Source organism: Primulina tabacum, chromosome 12, assembly GCF_025594145.1.
Source record: "Primulina tabacum isolate GXHZ01 chromosome 12, ASM2559414v2, whole genome shotgun sequence".
In the NCBI taxonomy this organism is placed as follows: domain Eukaryota; kingdom Viridiplantae; phylum Streptophyta; class Magnoliopsida; order Lamiales; family Gesneriaceae; genus Primulina; species Primulina tabacum.
In genome coordinates this window covers 37,565,744-37,586,268 of record NC_134561.1, presented here as the reverse complement: position 1 = coordinate 37,586,268, position 20,525 = coordinate 37,565,744, and the positions used below count along the sequence as shown (strand labels likewise).

Below are 20,525 nucleotides of genomic sequence, written 5' to 3'. Positions count from 1 at the left end.
ACAATGGGTGATAAAAAGATGTGATGAAGAAGAGCTATTTTCTTTAAGTAGATCTCTTGTAAGATCGGTCAACCATGTTCATATTTATAATAAAAATTAATATTTTTTATTAATGACTCAAATAATAATATGTTTCACGAAATTGATTTGTGTGAGCATCTCACAAAATTTTTTTTGATTTTCTTTTATATATTTACCCTAACAAAATCATACATAGATTTGAGAATACAAGTTTTGTTTCATTTAAGTGAATAAAAACTTTTTAAAAAAAAATCCAAATTCTCAGATGCATTGGTTGATAGGACTCGAGAGTTATGCCCATTGGTGTGATGCAAATGTTACTCCTTATTTTGTGGATCTTGTACAATGTCCAAATACTTCAATTCATATAATAGTAATAATAAATTATTAAAAAAAAAAACCCAAACATCCGCCTACGTGGCAACATATTTAATAAAAAATAATTTTTTTATTTAAAAATTTTATAGCCATACACAGTGTTCTAACAGACATACTAGATAAAGACAACCAATCCATTTGGTTTTTGATAGCCTTACAAACAAATATATGAGCTAATTCTATTGGAATAGGTCTTTGTGAGACGGTCTCACGAATCTTTATCTTTGAGACGGGTCAACTCTACTGATATTCACAATAAAAATTAATACTCTTAGCATAAAAAGTAATATTTTTTCATGGATGACTCAAATAAGAGATCTGTCTCACAAAATAAGATTTGTGAGACCGTCTCACACAAATTTTTGTCATTGTATTATGTCACGGTCAATAGTCTTTACAACAAAATTAAAGTAGGAGAGACAACAACATATCTTACACGATCACTCATAGAAATAATAGGCTTTCCTAATTCGAGTTGAGCATCCGATTCAATTGTCACGTTCTGAATATGCAATCTTTTTAGCTAGATAAAAATGTTTGTTACAACATCAATAAACTCAAATCTTAGGGTGTGTCAGTTTTTTTTTTTCATTTTCAGGTCGAGATTATCTCGATTACTTGTAGTACCTGTTAGTTATCTCATTTCGGTTGGATAAAATATCTGGGAGTTGCATATATGGACTTGAACTGTAGCACCCGTAAATCAGTAGACGTATAAGCCATGCATAATTCTAGATTTTTAAATTTAATTGACTTCATTGTATAATTATTTTAAATGCATTTATTTGAAGTTAATTATTCATTATTTCAGTTCAGTAGTTTGATTTTTAGCATTTCAGTTATTTCAGTGAGGCCGGACCGGAGTCGGAGTTTTGAGGTAGAATTTAAGATTCGAGAAATATTTCCAGAAGTTAATTTAGCTAGCAAGTAAGTTCATTTAAGTTAGAAAGGGAGGTTTGAGGATTTAATTTAATTATTTGAGGTGATTAATAAATAAGCTCATTTAAGTTACTTAATTAAGGGGTTAGATCACTAAATTATTTAAAGGATTAGTAAGGCTTTCAAGGATTATTAGTTGACTAGATAACAATATTTCCCCTTCATTTTATTGCAATTTTCGGCCCCCATAGTTGCTAGACAATTTAATTGCCAACTCATCAACCTTTTGACCATTTATTTGCATGTAAGTTGTAGGATAATTCTAGGATTTTTGGGAGCACAATTTAATTAAATAAATGGACATATCCTAGACTAGAAAATAAGCAAAAATCGGCCACTACCTCCTAGAAGCATCCACCAACTCATTTGATATCAAACCATAATTCAAAATTCAAATTTGGGAAGACTTGGTCTTGATATGATCCTATTATTGTGCACCCTTCTCCTCACCTTCATAACCATCACTCCCCCTCCACCTCCACCGAAAATAAGACCCCTTTTCAGAGGTAAAAGTCGTGAGCCATAGCTAGGGAGTAAGGCAAGAAATCGAGAGCCAAGAAAGGTAGAGAAGCAAGCCACTCCGTCTCCTCCGCGCCGTCTCGTCTCTTCTTTTCGTTTTCTTTCGAAACGAAACCAGGCATGTCTAGATTTCTTTCAAACCTCAATCAAGTCATATTATCATTTATTTTTCAGTACATGATCATGTTTATTCAAGCAAAAACCGAGATACATGTCAAAACATTTTGGAACAACACATGCAGAATTTTCGTTTTTCCTAGGCAAGCTTCACGGTTTCTTTTGGTTTGTGAGTTTCAGGTATTGGATCGACTCCAGGCTCCCAAGGCGACTCCTAGACACGTAATAGGATGCATTAGGACCATTTTGGTCCATTCAAACCAGCCCCATGCTTGCTGGAAATTCAGAATGACAGCAAGTTCCCATAGGCGCAGATTTGTGTTTCGAAATTTCAGTTTTTGTGTCAACGGGTTGGATCTGATCTTGGCTGCCCTAAGGGCTCTTAGCCATGGTTGGATCACTCCCCTAGCATGTCTAAGACGTGACTAAGTTGCCCTTTTGGTGGCTTGGTCCATGGCCCCTCGGTTTTTAATCAAAAGATCAAAACAGCCCCTATACCCCTTCGGCTACTTCGGTTGGACAGCTTTTGGTTCGTTTCTTTTGGTTGCTTGGTATGGATCTTGGTTGGCCTATGGCCCTTAGCCACGGTTCATATCATGCTCCTAGATGTCTAGATCGTGCCATGGTCAATCAAATGGCCATTGGAATGACACGAGACATCGATCATAGCATAAACACTACACACGCACGCACGTTGCTCTCGGTTGGACCCTTCGGTTGAGTTTTGGTGTGATGCGGATTGTGGCTGGCCTAGGGCCCTTAGCCATGGTTCAAATAATTCTTTGGGATGTTGGTAAGAGTCTCTGGTCGGTGGTTCACGCCCCTAATGGCCGATAGTCTCGAAACCAACGCAAGTCTTGTAGTTGCGCCGCTGCTGGAAATTACAGCAAGTTGCTGTGTCGTTTAGAAGGCTCGTTTGAGTTCTTGGTTGGCTTTTAGCCCATGGACTTGGACTGGACAGTGCCTCATTGAGTTGGGAAGGTCATGTTTTTGACCGTTTGTGATTCGGATCATTTTCGAGGTCGTACGAGAATTTACGGTGCAATGTGCCAAATTGACTCTCGAAAGAGCGTTTCGTGTTTTGGCCTCCATTCCACCTAGATTTCGACCCTATCATTTTAGGAGCATTATTTTATGATTTTTCAGCGTATTTTAATCATGACTATACGTCGGTTCGGTGTCGGTTCAGGTTGGCTCGGAGTCATGATTAAATGCGAAGTCATTAGGCGTCATAGTCGCATCTTTTGATCGTAAATTGCGTAGTTGGCCAAGTTTAAGCTATTGCATATTTTTCATGGCACAGTTAGGTTGCAGCGAGCCTGGGGACGATCCAATCCAATCCAGTTGGTAAAATTACAGGAATTTTCATTACGTCAGTTAATTATTTTACGTGCATTAAATAGAAAATGATTATCTTTGAGATTTATGCGATATGGCTTGTGGTTCATTCACTACGTGGGAGTGTTATTTCATACGGTCGCCAGTGACCGATCAGTTCAGTATGGTACCACCCGGTCGCCAGTGACCGGCCAGCTCAGTTCAGTTTCAGCCTCCCCGGTAGCCAGTTACCGATCAGTTCAGCTTAGTGCAGTGGCCACAGGCGTAAAACATAATCTCAACAGAAAATTTTACCAGTTATTTCAGTACAGGCTCCAAGGAGCAAATATTTTTACTGTGATTATCAGTTCAGTTATGCACGTATTATAATTGCTCAGTACAGATTATTTTCAGTATGTCTCAGGACATGATATTTTATCCCATGCATATTTTAATTCCGATTTTTACTCGTTAGATGCGATTTATGCATGCTGAGTCTTTAGGCTCACTAGACTTGATTGTTGTAGGTACTGATGAGGCCAGGGCCGAGGGCGGGGACCAGTGAGCCAGCTTGGGTCGGCAGTAGTGGCACCCGAGGACCTCAGTGCAGCAGTTGTTATTTTATTCCGCAAACAATTTTTATCAGTCGTTGGATAATTTTTAAGTTGTTATTGTTGGCAAAACTTTATTTTCTTCCGCTGCTATTATTTTAAACATTGAACTTGATTCCCCAGTGATTTTATGAATGAGGCCATTTAAGTTCTTTTAAAAAGAAAATTGTTAATTTTCCGCAAATTTCAAGAAAGGAGTTTTAGGCCCTTTACATGAACAATTATCTCCTTTGCGCTAGTTTTTGGGTTCAATTATGTCCAAGTTCCAATATTAACATAGTATCAGAGCTTAAGTTTCACCGTTGTATTTTGGACTGCCTATAGTTAGGCTATTCATTCTGCCCATTGTTGGGTTATTCATAAACTCCACGCTCCACATGTTCATTTTTTAGCGTAAGGTGGTTGTATTAGTTATCCTACATCGGTTAGATAAAATTTCTGAAAGTTGCATATATGGGGTTGGACAATTCTCCCCTCTTGAGCTAGCTTTAAAAGTTGAGCTAGGCCCAAACTCTAAACTTAGCAGTAACATTCAGTATTTTGTATGAGATGATCGAATATGACGTAAATGTGCAATATAAGTGACAAATTTTTTTTTTTATAGATTATGCAGTGTGATTAATTATATGGTAATTTGTGGTGCATGTTGAATAAGAGTCGAACGATTTTTATGATTATGACACGAAGATATAAATATTCATTTCGATGGAATAGACTAGTATTTAATTTCATTTACATCTTATGTACTATGAAAATCTCCATTAAATCAGATTATATATAAAGTCGCTAAAATTTATTATTTGCCTAACAATCTCCCTTTGATGTCGAAACCAAATAGAGATACTAATAAAGAAACTTAACTTTAATTCCCTTTTTTAGTATTTTTTATTTTTTAAATCAAAATATTCGCAAAAAAGTGATACAAATCCCTTCATCGTAACCATTTCTAATTTAGCTGATTGGTGGGGGCGGGTGGTAGATTTTTTTTTTAAAAAAAAGTTATTGATCAGAAGATTAAAATAAGAGTAGGTCTCTTGTGAGACAGTCTCGCGAATCTTTATTTGTGAGACATGTCAACTCTACCGATATTCACAATAAAAAGTAATATTTGTCATGGATAACCTAAATAAGATATCTGTCTCACAAAGTACGATCAGTGAGACCGTCTCAGAAAAGTTTTTGCCTTAAAATAATTATAATAATGAGACATATGTGTAATGTATATATTATGTATCATATATCTTATCCTAACCCTCGAATTTATTTTTATAATGAAAATTATAATAATGACAGAAGATTCCATAAGGAGACATATCACAATCCATGTCTTTATATTGTTCAACATTACCTTGTATTAATCACACCTAATCAACTTTTAATTGTCCCCCTAATCCTATTATTTTGCTAGCCTCTTCTTAAACCTGGGTTAGTCTCACAAAGGACGAGATTGAGACTTGTGAGATTCTTTAATTAAATTGCTTAATCTTATATATATATATATATATATATATATATATATATATAGAGAGATAAATTAAATAAATTTTTGTTTAAAAGAGTGGTAATGTTTTTGGGAAAGAGTAGGTCTCTTGTAAGACGGTCTCACGAATTTTTATTTGTAAGACGGGTCAATTCTACCGATATTCACAATAAAAAGTAATACTCTTAGCATAAAAAGAGTATTACTTTTTCATGGATGACCCAAATAAGATATATGTCTCATAAAATATGACCCGTGAGATCGTCGCACACAAATTTTTGTCTTTGGGAAAATTAGTAACACCCTTAGATGCTTGATTTGTAAAATTCAAAGCTAGACGATGGACGTCAAAGTCGTTGGATTTTGCTTGGATTGAATGATTTGATTTGAGCGAGCTTTTAAAAAAGTGAATTTCAAATGAATTGTAAGGGTGGGATTTTTTTAAAATCAAAATATCGAATTTTTGTATAAAATTATTCACTTGATTAAAATTTATGTATTTAAATATTATCCAAACATGTAAAAGATTTCAAATCCATATTTACCAAACTATTCAGTCCAAGTATCCACCCTCGACTTATTTGGCTGAATTTATGCCGTGAAATTCGAATTAATTTTTTGAGTTTTTACATTTCAAAATTCTCACATTTCTAATCTCAATCATTAATTCGTAACGATTTTAATTAAATTTAAGGAAATTTATTGTCGGTTACAGACATATTATTCATTAAATTATAAAAATTCAACGTGAAATATACAAAAATCTTCGAATAATTAATGTTTGAATGATCGAATAAATTAAATCCCGTTGAGTTCGTTGTTTCCTATAATCCGCTTACCTTGGTAAAATGCTTCTGTAATTATATATATCCGGGGAAAAAATTCGAAACCCAATAAAAATAAACCACAAATCAAGAACATTATTTAATTTTCTGCATCAAATTAACAAAAAATGGCAGACAAGCTGTTCTTTCTCCTGGAATCATCATGTTTTGTTCTTCTCCATGCATGGTTATTCACAGCAACACATGCCACGCTTCTCGAAACAGAATGCAACAAAGCTACAGATCCAGAGTTCTGCCTCAACGTATTCGGGTCGGATCCCGCCACCCGCGCCGCCTCTTCCTTGGTCGGGCTGGAGCAGATAGGCATTGCTAAAGCCACGAGCCACGCCGAGCAAACCCGGGCAGATATCAACAGGCGATTGTTTTTCTCAACGGAGCCGAGAGAGAAGAACGTGTTGAGCCAATGCGTGCATAAGTACAACGGCGCATTGGCCGCGCTGAAGGTAGCGCCGTTTTCCCTGGGAAGAAAACTGTACAGTGACCTGTTTATGCAGGCGAGCACGGCGCAAACTGCAGCTATTCGATGCGAGAAGGCGTATATCAAGAACTCGTTGCCGTGTCCGTTCACCAGAGCTAATGTGCAGTTGGAGGACTTGTGTGATATTATCAAGGTGGTGGCTAATGATTTATACGTAGGTGGGTGAACAACTAAGCAACCACACCAATTAATAATAAATAAATATTTAAAAAGTAATATTAAATAATTTTATTAGTATCACGTAGAAAAAAACTAAATATGCACACACACAAAAACAAAAACAAAATGAAGATTACAAATTTAGAATAAAGTTTAGAGTAGATCTCTTATGAGACGGTCTCACGAATCTTTATCTATGAGACGGGTCAATCCTACCGATATTCACAATAAAAAGTAATATTCTTAGCATAAAAAGTAATATTTTTTAAAGCATTATGCTGATTCAATTTCCAATATCAGATTTTTTTTAAAGATCTAGTCGATTAAAATTTAGGGATCAAAGGTTGCATAAAAATTTGGGAAATTGATTATTTTAGTCTATTTCAAAGTCATGATTTTAAAAATGGCCTTCTTTATTACATAATTTGCATTATGTCTTGTATAATTTAAAAATCCTAAATTACCCTTTTTCTATGACCACACATGTTCCATTTTCATGATTCATTTATTTAATTATCTATTATTTTTTTTAAGAATTGATTTAACGTTTGTTCTGTTTTATTTAATTTATAATATATTAATTTTTTAATACTACTTACTTATATCAATAAACATTTTTAATAAAATTATAAATTGTTAGTTTGAACTAATGCATACGAAACCACCAAAATTATAATATTTTAATTACGATTGTTGCTTATTAAAAATAATATAAACAAAATAATCAATCACTATGATTATGAAACACAATAATTACATCAATATGAGTTTATACAATATAAACAAAAATCCGATAGTGTAAGGCCCGAGATAATAAAGATGATATTATTTTAATCCGAGAGTATGTAATTGGAAACTTTTGGAGTGTTGAATTATATTCCAAGATGTTTGCAATTATTTAGGATTGAAATGGAATTATTTAGGATTGAATTGAATTAAAAAGATTGAGCGGGGGCCAATTTGCAATTAGTGAAAAGTTGAGGGACTAAAGTGCAAATATGAAAATTTAAGTGGGACACTTGTCTTGGTCACCTCTTGAACGTGGCATTCCCTTCCAATTTTCATTTTTTTTCATGGATGCCTAGCTTGGAAGGGTGAAAACATGAGTTTCCATGGGTTCCTTCAAGGATTTTGATCTTCAAAAATTCATATCTCAACATCCAACCATCAACTTATTAATCCAAGTATAGATTCTTGATCCTTACCTTAAGAGCTTCAAGGGGAGGTAATTTTCATCCATTTCCAGCATGTTTCAAAATTTAGATGTTGGAGGATTTGTGATTTAATTGTTGATATGTGTTCTTGAGTATATAGAGATTATAGAACCGTAATCGGATCGAAGAACGGACATCATATGAATTGGTTTGAAAAATCCAGCATGTTGTTCGAACCTAGTAGGTGCAGATTTTATTATGTTGTGGTTGATATTGTGAGGTTTTTAGTCGTTGGTATCAGATTAATGATGTTTTGAGTTGCCGGGTATATCGAATTTGCGCCGTTATGCCGCCGGAATTGATATAGATTGAGTTTTGAGCAAACCAAGTCTTACTTTGAATTATTGGATTTAGATGGATCAGATTCAGTATTGATTTAGATTGATCAGATATGATAGTGATTGAGATTACATTGATATTGACCAGATTGTGTATTGAGTTGAGTATTAATCAGAACAGATTGTGTATTGAGTTATTCACTGATACAGTGTATTCGATATTGTCATTTCAGATTTGATATGGACAGATTTGAATACAGGTCATCGTCTTCGTCAGACCGGGACGACAAAGGTATAATTCATGTGATATTCGGGAAGACACGACTCAAATAAGATCCTATTTGAGTTTCCCAACAAAATCACATACTAGATTATTGTTATATTCTGATATGAATATGTTTTGTTTATGTGTTGATATGCTATGCTTTAATTACAGATTGTTATTTATTGCATTTAAGATAGGGAGTCTTGACAGATCAGTCAAACTTCTAGATGTTTGGCTATATCACAGCGTAGGGGAAGATCAGTCTCCTATTGTAGATGTGGATATAGATCAGGCCGAAGTTTAGGAATAAGACGTACCGTCACCCCGATTAGTAGGGTAGGTGATAGATCGTCATATTCATATCGGGATCCCTAGAGTTATAGTTGAGTCGAGTCTAGACATGATTTGACTAGAACTGCATGCGTTTATGGATGTGGTTTCATAGACTATGAAACCCATCTTTATTGCTTTCAGTCATGATAGTATATGTTTATGATTTGATTAAACTGCATGTTTATCTGAATTGAGTTGCATGCTTATTTTGATTTGATTTTATAGATTATGAAATCTATTACTTTTAAATATGTCCATGATAGCATGTTTATAATTTAGATTGTTTATATGCATGCTTATCATGTTTTATAATGGGATTTATTCTCACCAGAGTATCCGGCTGTTGTCTTGTTTTGTATGTGTGTACATGACAACAGGTGGGACAAGATCGGGGTCGAGAAGATGATGAGAGAAGACGAGTTTAGCGTGGTGATTCCGGACTTGGATAGATTTGGTTTTATTACTTGAACTTTAGTAGTTGAACCTTAGATTAATTGAAAAGACTGTTGTACATTATTGTACCTTTATACTGAAATGTAGTTTTATACAGATATGTATATTATGTGGATGCCATTACCTTCCGCACTTTATTTTAAAAAAAAAAAATTTAGACCCTGTTTATCTTAATTGATAATTAAATCCCAAAGATGATTAAGAAGAAGATCAGCGTCCGGGTCCCCACAACAGGTGGTATCAGAGCGATAGATCCTTTAGATTGAGATAGTCAGAGTTGATAGATTCTTTAGACTGAGATAGAAAAGAATGAGCGGGGTAGATTGAATTTTCTTTCCTTGCATGTGATTGCTAGCATGAGAATTATTTCAATGTTGACCTACATTGTGTGTGCTAGCATAATTTATTGCTTTCCCTATTACATGTTGTTTGTTATCTGAGTTGATTACAGCATGTAATTATCAAGACTGAATCAGAACCGAGTCTGAATCAGAGGTATATGATCAGAGGAGGGCTGAGACAAATTATATAGATTGTGTATTAATTTGTTGATGTTCAGATATACCTCCACGGCGAATTCCAGAAAAGGGTAGTATTTCATCTGAACAGATAGATGCATCAGAAACTCAGATGGAAGTAAAGTTAGCAGAACTTCAGTTATTTCAGCCGCCGATTCTGAGTGGTATCGTGACATCCGAAGATTGTCAGAACTGGGTTGATGACATAGAAATACTGTTCGATTTACTTGCTTGTACAGATGAACAGAGAGTTAAATTGGTATTTCACCAGTTACGAGAGGCTGCCAGAAGTTGGTGGATTACAATCAAAGGAGTCTTAGCACAACGTGGTACTGTGATCACGTGGGAAATCTTCAAAACCGAATTTTATCAAAGATTTTTCTCATCCTCGTACCGAGAGGACAAGAAAGCAGAGTTTGAGAATTTGAGCCAAGGGCAGCTGAATATTGAAGGATATGTGGCTAAATTCTCTACTCTACTGCGTTTTGCTCCTAATTTAGCTGGAAATGATGAAGCTGTAGTGAATCAGTTCATCAGAGGGTTGAATTCGGAGGTAGTTACATTGATGAATTTGCAGCGACCTTACCATTTTGCTGATATCTTGAGTAGAGCGAAGAGAGTGGAGGCGAGTCTGATTAGACAATTAACAAGGTTGTGTGTGAAGCAACCCCAGACACAGCAATCCCCTCTCCGAATTGAGCGTGGCAGTACGAGTGGGAAGCAAGATTTGCTGAAAGCTCGAAAGAAGCCATTCAAGAAGTTGGGAAGTGGTTCCTCTAGCTCAAGTGGTTCCAGTCCAAGTCATACTGAGGTCTATTGCAGGACTTGCGGAGGGAGACATTCCTCAGAGCAATGCCAAGGAGTGCTTGGTAGATGCAATATTTGTAGACAGCCAGGGCATTTTGCTAAGGTTTGTCCACAGAGAGGTTCCCGCAGATCTTAGAGGGCTGGACCATGTGGATATGTGATCGAGGGACAGACCCAGGAACCACTAGGTGACATAGTGACAAGTACTAATCTTTTATGATTATGTTGCATATGTATTGATTTATATACAAATGCACTTGCTATGATTATCTTTGAATGAGTTGCATGGAGATATGCATTATCTGTTGGGTCTGTATTACTGTAATATTGATGTCTTTGCTTGTTGAGAAAGAAAAATTGATATCAGAGATTTTTGTGACATCTTGTATACTACAGTGAGATGAAAATAAGATCGAGTTAGATTATGATGTACTTGTGTTTTCTGATTTGACTGCATTATTGATGTTAATATGCTGAACAAGTACAGAATTATTATAGATTCCTTTCAGGAGAGTATAAGATTCAGACCAGATATGGTTGGTGACTAGAGATTTCACAGTATTCTAGATTTAGAATTCCTGTGATATTTAAATTGTCTATGACTCGATTAATACAGAAAAGAACAGATGGTATCCTTATGTATTCAGTAGATTTACTGAAATCGAGCATAGCATTGGCAGATTTGTCAATGATATATGAATTGACTGATATTGCCCAGATAAGATTTTAGATTTGCTTTATATCAGACAGATAGATTTCAGAATTGAATTTAGATCAGATACTGATTGTTGTTTTAGAATTCAGTACAAAATGATATTGAATGTACAGAATGATACAGAATGAATTGAAAGAATTGAAAGATTAGTAGAAAAGTATCAACCAGGAGTTACATTTGATTTAGTGTTCCTCTTTGGCATGTGTCAGTATATTCAGAGATGTTCTGATGATTCTATACTTGTTATATCTATGAGATTTTGGTATAAGTGCAGCATCTGATTGATGGAATAGAATATCTGGAGATTGTATTGAATATTCTGATAACTGTGATGATTGTATACAGAAATTGTTCAGATAAGAATCTTGCTTGAAACAGATTGTATTCAGAGTATGCGTTATCTGAAGTTCGTATACCGATTGATTTTGACACCGTTGAGATTGTGATCAGTGACTGCTAAGATACCGATATCAGAAAGACCAGAAAGTTCAGAAATGTCAGAAATGTCAGAAATATAGTTTTTCTGATTTGGCAGATTATTTTATTCGACTGTTGCTTTATATCTGCTGAGTATTGTTATTGTTCTAAATCAGTATTTGAGACATCTTATATTGTTTTGGGGAACATATTTTATTTGCAGATGAGATATAACAGTTGATCAGAATGACATGAAGATATTGACCAGAAATCATTGTTTTATGAGTTCACTGAACTCACTAGATCTGTATAGGATATTGATATTTGGTTTCTGATTTGGTATTATTGTTGTTTTTGAATCCGTATATGCTACAGATTATTGTGAATCGGTGAGAGTATATATAGTTCAAACCGAATCAGAGCTGAATTCGAGAATTTCAGTAATTCAGAAATGGGATCAGAGTGTTCAGAATTTGATTGCAATAATCAGAACAGAGTAACAGATATGTGATTGTGTTTTATATGAGATTGATTATCTTATGATGTCAGATGTGTCAGAATTGTACAGCAAAGCTTGATATCGATAGTCAAAGCTGAATACCAGGTAGGTATTTCTTCTTTAATTTATGTTATTAACTGATTCGTTTATACCGAGAAAATTCAAATCTGAAATCACAGATAGGGTCAGAAATGCACCGTAGTGGATTCAGTTTTCAGTTGATGATTGAGAATGTATTGTATTTGAGCAGATAATGTTGATATAGACAGATTAGATCAGTTATGACAGAATTTGTATTGAAATGTTGGCAGAATTTGTACTGATATGTCTACATTGTCAACAAATGAAGACATAAAGATAAAGATCAGAAGATTTCTTACAGAATTTGTATAGTTTTGACGAGAAATGGGGAGTATGATTCGATGAGTCTCGTAATGAGATTACTGCAATACTTCCAGATTATGATATGATATGATTGTGATTGACAGATTGTTCAATCTATATCTATTAGTTTGTACCAGATAACGTACACACATGACCAAATAACACAGATCGATGTCAGAGAAGTGGTCAGAAAGATCAGAATGCCACAATAGATTATATCAGATTGTAATTTTTGATTGATTTTATACTTGTGACCGAGTATATCACGAGCTCTCTCTTAGCTTGTTTTACAGATTAACAGACTGTCAGATGGTATTATTCAGATATTAGAAGATGTTGGTACAGCTTTAGTGCTGGATGTTAGCACTAGTTGTTATGACTTATTGTCACTGTATGAATTACTATATGACAATAATTATTAAGACAGTTCAGAATGGACAGATTTAAGAAACCAACGTCGGAGGATGACGATTGGTATTTGAAGCTGAAGATTGTATATGTCTTTGTTTGAGATAAACAGATTTGATAACAGCTGATGGTACTGATATGTGATGAGCTGTAGATTGATTTATACGAATGTTGTATAGCCAGTAATGCGAGATTGATTCTGTCAGAAGGATTGGAGAAGTATTATGACAATTATACTTAGTGAAATTTTATTCCAGACTGGAATCAGATATTTAATTCTTGGTTTAAACTCTGTTATGCATTTCTTCTGATATCTCTGAATGGATTATTATGAGTTCGAGGACGAACTCAGATCTAAGAGGGGGAGAAATGTAAGGCCCGAGATAATAAAGATGATATTATTTTAATCCGAGAGTATGTAATTGGAAACTTTTGGAGTGTTGAATTATATTCCAAGATGTTTGCAATTATTTAGGATTGAATTGAATTAAAAAGATTGAGCGGGGGCCAATTTGCAATTAGTGAAAAGTTGAGGGACTAAAGTGCAAATATGAAAATTTAAGTGGGACACTTGTCTTGGTCACCTCTTGAACGTGGCATTCCCTTCCAATTTTCATTTTTTTCATGGATGCCTAGCTTGGAAGGGTGAAAACGTGAGTTTCCATGGGTTCCTTCAAGGATTTTGATCTTCAAAAATTCATATCTCAACATCCAACCATCAACTTATTAATCCAAGTATAGATTCTTGATCCTTACCTTAAGAGCTTCAAGGGGAGGTAATTTTCATCCATTTCCAGCATGTTTCAAAATTTAGATGTTGGAGGATTTGTGATTTAATTGTTGATATGTGTTCTTGAGTATATAGAGATTATAGAACCGTAATCGGATCGAAGAACGGACATCATATGAATTGGTTTGAAAAATCCAGCATGTTGTTCGAACCTAGTAGGTGCAGATTTTATTATGTTGTGGTTGATATTGTGAGGTTTTTAGTCGTTGGTATCAGATTAATGATGTTTGAGTTGCCGGGTATATCGAATTTGCGCCGTTATGCCGCCGGAATTGATATAGATTGAGTTTTGAGCAAACCAAGTCTTACTTTGAATTATTGGATTTATATGGATCAGATTCAGTATTGATTTAGATTGATCAGATATGATAGTGATTGAGATTACATTGATATTGACCAGATTGTGTATTGAGTTGAGTATTAATCAGAACAGATTGTGTATTGAGTTATTCACTGATACAGTGTATTCGATATTGTCATTTCAGATTTGATATGGACAGATTTGAATACAGGTCATCGTCTTCGTCAGACCGGGACGACAAAGGTATAATTCATGTGATATTCGGGAAGACACGACTCAAATAAGATCCTATTTGAGTTTCCCAACAAAATCACATACTAGATTATTGTTATATTCTGATATGAATATGTTTTGTTTATGTGTTGATATGCTATGCTTTAATTACAGATTGTTATTTGTTGCATTTAAGATAGGGAGTCTTGACAGATCAGTCAAACTTCTAGATGTTCGGCTATATGACAGCGTAGGGGAAGATCAGTCTCCTATTGTAGATGTGGATATAGATCAGGCCGAAGTCTAGGAATAAGACGTACCGTCACCCCGATTGGTAGGGTAGATGATAGATCGTCATATTCATATCGGGATCCCTAGAGTTATAGTTGAGTCGAGTCTAGACATGATTTGACTAGAACTGCATGCGTTTATGGATGTGGTTTCATAGACTATGAAACCCATCTTTATTGCTTTCAGTCATGATAGTATATGTTTATGATTTGATTAAACTGCATGTTTATCTGAATTGAGTTGCATGCTTATTTTGATTTGATTTTATAGATTATGAAATCTATTACTTTTAAATATGTCCATGATAGCATGTTTATAATTTAGATTGTTTATATGCATGCTTACCATGTTTTATAATGGGATTTATTCTCACCAGAGTATCCGGCTGTTGTCTTGTTTTGTATGTGTGCATGACAACAGGTGGGACAAGATCGGGGTCGAGAAGATGATGAGAGAAGACGAGTTTAGCGTGGTGATTCCGGACTTGGATAGATTTGGTTTTATTACTTGAACTTTAGTAGTTGAACCTTAGATTAATTGAAAAGACTGTTGTACATTATTGTACCTTTATACTGAAATGTAGTTTTATACAGATATGTATATTATGTAGATGCCATTACCTTACGCACTTTATTTTAAAAAGAAAAATTTTTAGACCCTGTTTATCTTAATTGATAATTAAATCCCAAAGATGATTAAGAAGAAGATCAGCGTCCGGGTCCCCACAGATAGCCTCAATTAAGTCTCTACCTTATTCCATGCTAACAGTTTATGAGTATGCACAACAAATCTTCAAAACAGAATGAGTTTGCTATAACCCATATACCTACGAACACAATAATATCAATATATAATCAAATTTTTTTGCATAAAAATTAAGGGTAAAAAAAAGAAAAAATAAATTTATATTTGTTTAAAGAAATAAGATTGATGTGTTTCACGGCCCCTTCTATACGCAAGAATTGAAGAGATAATAAAATAAAGAGTTTGAGATGAAGAAATTGATGGTGAATATATGAATTAAAAGATATGGGATATCTTTGTAATTTGATATGATAAAAAGATTATTTTGGTAAATTAATTTAAGTGAAGTCTAAAATTGATTATAGTATTTGTGTGAAGCCTATTTAAGAAAATCTCTCTAAAAATTTTTGTGAGACGGTCTCACTGTCTCACGTATCAATTTTTGTGTCGAATCTCTTATTTGAGTCATATATAAAAAAATATTATTTTTATGATAAGCGTATTACTTTTATTGTGAGTATCGGTAAGGTTGACCCGTCTCACAGATCAATATTCGTAAGATCATCTTACATGATACCGATTCTAAAAGTTGTTTAGAGAAAACAAAATCCTAATATTGACAAGGAGAAAGCTATTAAATATTTAAATTATATTGTTCCTTTTATTGTACATATATATATACATATATATATGTATATATATATGATTAATGATGGTTATAACATTTTAAAATTATTCCTTTTATAACAACAATTATAATTACAGTAGGTATGATCTCGTGAGACGCTATCACATATACTTATTCGTGAGACTGGTTAAATCTACTCATATTTACAATAATAAGCTATATTTTAACATAAAAATTAATATATTTTTATTATAGGATTGTAATTTTTAAATAAAATCATGTACTTCTCTATATGTATATTTTTTCGTAATTTAAAAATTCCTATATTTCTAATTTTATTATTCATTTTGTCAGACGTATGTAGTCTCGTCTTTGAAATCGATTCGTGGTTAATTACCCATATATATCTCATTCATTAAACAAGTATTTAACCTATAATTTGCCAATCAAATCTTGAATAATAATCATTGTCATCTAAAGATGATTGGTTCAGAGATCTTGAACAAATCCCATCCCATTTGCGGACGAGATCTTCTGCTACATTTGATGTTCCTACGATCCACTTACCTTGATAGAACGATTTGTCTAATAATATATACCCGAAATTTCAAGATTTTAAAAACCCATAAACTGTGAAAGCAAGAACTTTTTTCTCTTGAAAAACAACAATGGCATTCTCACTGAATTACAAGATGTTCTTTCTCCTTGTCAATGGATATCTATTCGTAACGACAGATGCTGCTGCGCCCACACTTCTCGAAAAAGTGTGCCAGAAAACTGTAGACATAGATTTTTGCTTGAACGTATTCGGGTCCGATCCAGCCACCCGGACCGCCTCCTTGCCTGGGCTAGCGCAAATCGCCATAGATAAAGCCACGGATAAAGCTATGAAGACCAGGGCAGATACTAAGACACGATCATTTTTCGCGTCGGATCCGAAACTAAAAGATGTGCTAATCCGATGTGTGCATGAGTACGATAGTGCATTGGCCGCTCTACGAATAGCACCGGTCGATCTGGGAAAAGGGCATTACGCGGACCTCTATCGGCATGCCAGCGACGCGGCTCGGGGAGCTGTTGCTTGCGAGCGTGGATTTATCGATAAATCGTTGCCTTCTCCTCTCACCAGAGCTAATCTGCAGTTGGGTGACTATTGTAACATTATTGAAGTAATAGCTATTAACTAATATATATTATTATATATAAATATATATACATCGAGTTTTCATGTATACGTGGCAGTGTTTGATTGGTTTAAACAAAGGTTATGTACCTTACGTCTTTTTCAATTTATAACTGTATAAAAACTTGTGTGAAACAGTCTCACGTTGAACCTGAAGTAAAAGATGTACATTGTCTTTATGTTTTGTTAAGAGAAAATGTTGGTTTTGAATTGGATGCAATGTTTTTATGTCACCTCATGTTGATTTGTTCTTCAAACGAGATAATCGAGTTTTTTGGTTTTGTATAAACATACTTGGAATTTTTTGTGCTCATGAAAATTTAATAGATTGTTCTATTTATTTTGTATTTTTATGTTTTATTATGATATGATTCGATAAAATGAATATTTTCTTATTATGCTAAACATCATGTGTGTAGCTTATGCATAAAATGCTTAAAGATAACTATATCTTTAATTGTTTTTTGTTCTATTTATTAGCTGAATTAGAAGACAAATTAGGTTTTTATATTGAATAAATTTTTGATTGATGATATTCTCATATTTTTTGGACAATCTTTTGAATATTTGTTTACTTCTTTTACATTGAAGTTTATTGTTATTTTACATGAGATGATATTATTGCTTCAAAAGAATATTATCTTTATGATCAACACCTATATCATGTGAGGTAACAAATTGAGTTTGGCATATTTATTTAAGCTTTGGAATCTCTTGCCTTTTATGGATCAAGTACAAGATGTTTTGGTATCATGGTGTTGTAATATCATGAATGTTTAACATATTAGCCTCATATATTCATTACACACGCAACGCATGTGTCTCGGTGGCTAGTTGTTTTATATTTCTAAATATCACACAAACTATTACGACATTCCGAGATGGATTTCAGAATCGAGTCGTTTATGAAAAATATTAGTAAAAGTTATTGTTTTTTATTTCAAAAATATTACATTTAATAATAAAATGAATTGGATCGACGGTCTCACAGATTTTTATCTATGAGATGATTCAACTTTACTCATATTATAATAAGGCAAAAACTTATGTGAGACGGTCTCACGGTTCGTATTTTGTAAGACAGATATCTTATTTGGATTATCCATGAAAATGTATTTTTTTTTATGCTAAGAGTATTACTTTTTATTTTGAATATCGTTAGGGTTAACCCGTATCACAGATAAAGATTCGTGAGATCGTCTCACAAGAGACATACTCTTATAATAATAAGTAATATTTTTACTATAAAAAATATCAGGTGACCCAAATTAAAATTTTATATCATAAAATTAACTCGTGAGACCGTTTCACAAAAATATTTATGTTTTAAATATTGTTATTTTTACATGAGTGTGATGTTTAATGAAACATTATAACTTTATCTTTTCATATTTTAAATTTCCTATTTTCTCATTGGGAATTTTTTCCTTACTCGTAAATTTATGATTCTTTTTGTTTAATTAAATTTTGGTTTCGATATGATAACTTTTATTTCCGATTATTATTCTTATTGTTAACATGACGTCAGATAAGTTAGCAATTTTTTTTATCTTAAAAATCTTGAATTAATCTCTATGATCTTGACCTGATTGTTCCAAAGATATTGAGCAAATCCCATTAATTAAATTAGCTGTTTTCCACATTAATACATGCAAAAAACATTGATAGAAATATTTGTCTAGCTATATATATCCTATTTTAAAAATTAAAAATCTCATAAACCACAAATCAATAATGGCATCCTCACTTAATTACAAGATTATTTTTCTCCTTGTCATCAATTTATATTTATTTGTAACAACAAATGCTACGCCTACACTTCTCGAAAATGTATGCGATAAAACTAGAGACATAGCTTTCTGCTTGAACGTGTTCGGGGCTGACCCGGCCACCCGAACGACTTCCCTGCCGGAGCTAGGGCAAATCGCCATTGATAAAGCCACGGAGAAAGCTTGGAAAACCAGGTCAGATATCAACAAACGATTATTCTTCGCATTTGATCCGAAACTAAAAAATGTTCTGACCCAATGCTTGCATTCGTACGACAATGCATTGGCTGCTCTACGAATCGCGCCGGATGATCTAAGGAAAGCGCATTACATGTACCTTTATCGGCATGCGAACGACGCGGGTCAGGGAGCTACTGCTTGCGAGCAATCGTTTATTGGTAGTTCGTTGCCTTCTCCTCTTACGAGAGATAATGTGCAGTTGAGTAATTATTGTAATATTATTCAAATAATAGCTAATGTTTCATGGTAGATATTAATGTTACACCGAATATGTGACACCTGATCGACGACAAACTTTGAATTCAAAAAAATTAATAAAATGTTTCTTATAGTTGGAGTATTACGTTCGTCGTTTTATCAAAAATTATAATCGATGATAACGATATAATTCAAGTCATTTAAATTGTACAATAGCAAAAACGGATAGCTATTATACTTCAACAATTATTCTCTCAATAATTGTATTCATTGGCATAAACGGGGATCGAACTCATGATCTTGATATTGATATTAATTGTGGGACTTATCGTTTGACACTTTATAAGAAATTATAGTTGATATTAATAATATAATTCAAAATTTTAAAATCTTATAGGAACACAAACGTCATGTTTTGATTGATCTATTCAATAAAAACAATTATTGTACTGACATATACAACGAAGAAATAAGAATGTTGGCAAACTCGACGTAAAGCGTTGCGTGTGTATAATATCTATACCATTTTATTAAGTCTGAGACATTTAGTGTAACTAACTTTTGTGCAATGGTATGTTTTAAAAATTATATATATTAATAAAATGTTAAAATTTTATATGTAGTTCAGCGAAAAGAGTCATTGTTTATTGGGTTTTAGGTCATAAGTTCAATTTTCACTGAAATTATTTTTTTATTTTTTAATTTTAAATTTATATATCAAAATTACAGTACAGAGTTTGTAGTGTTTGCGTGCGGTGCACTAATAATAATTTGGATTGAACGGAAATAAGTCGGTTAAGTGTTGCCGCGTGTCATTAAAAACAACCAAAAAAGTGTATACGTGGCTGCCGGTTATCCAATTAAATTGTTGCTTACATTGTCCTTTTATTACCAACGAAAAATAAAATCCGATTGAATAAGGTTTTTGAAATCCGCCATCGTGCTCCATTGGAATCCTGTTTCAAGTCCGCAACCCCGCCCCCCCATTGGGGGGGTTGTTTTAGAACTCGTGA

The 20,525-nt window shown here is 33.7% G+C and overlaps 3 protein-coding genes and 1 long non-coding RNA gene across 4 annotated transcripts; all 4 read left to right on the top strand.

Moving 5' to 3' along the window:
* The first annotated feature begins 6,334 nt into the window (after nt 1-6,334).
* On the top strand, nt 6,335-6,871 carry LOC142520424 (pectinesterase inhibitor-like). The gene has a single exon (XM_075623402.1). The coding sequence runs from the start codon at nt 6,335-6,337 to the stop codon at nt 6,869-6,871; it is 537 nt and encodes a 178-aa protein (XP_075479517.1).
* Nucleotides 6,872-13,522: 6,651 nt separating this feature from the next.
* On the top strand, nt 13,523-15,359 carry LOC142520967 (uncharacterized). Its single transcript, XR_012814040.1, has 3 exons — nt 13,523-13,931; nt 14,431-14,489; nt 15,171-15,359. It is a non-coding gene; the product is annotated as an uncharacterized LOC142520967 (long non-coding RNA).
* Nucleotides 15,360-16,790: 1,431 nt separating this feature from the next.
* On the top strand, nt 16,791-17,309 carry LOC142520423 (pectinesterase inhibitor-like). The gene has a single exon (XM_075623401.1). The coding sequence runs from the start codon at nt 16,791-16,793 to the stop codon at nt 17,307-17,309; it is 519 nt and encodes a 172-aa protein (XP_075479516.1).
* A 1,730-nt stretch (nt 17,310-19,039) lies between these two features.
* On the top strand, nt 19,040-19,564 carry LOC142520422 (pectinesterase inhibitor-like). The gene has a single exon (XM_075623400.1). The coding sequence runs from the start codon at nt 19,040-19,042 to the stop codon at nt 19,562-19,564; it is 525 nt and encodes a 174-aa protein (XP_075479515.1).
* The last annotated feature ends 961 nt before the right edge of the window (nt 19,565-20,525 follow it).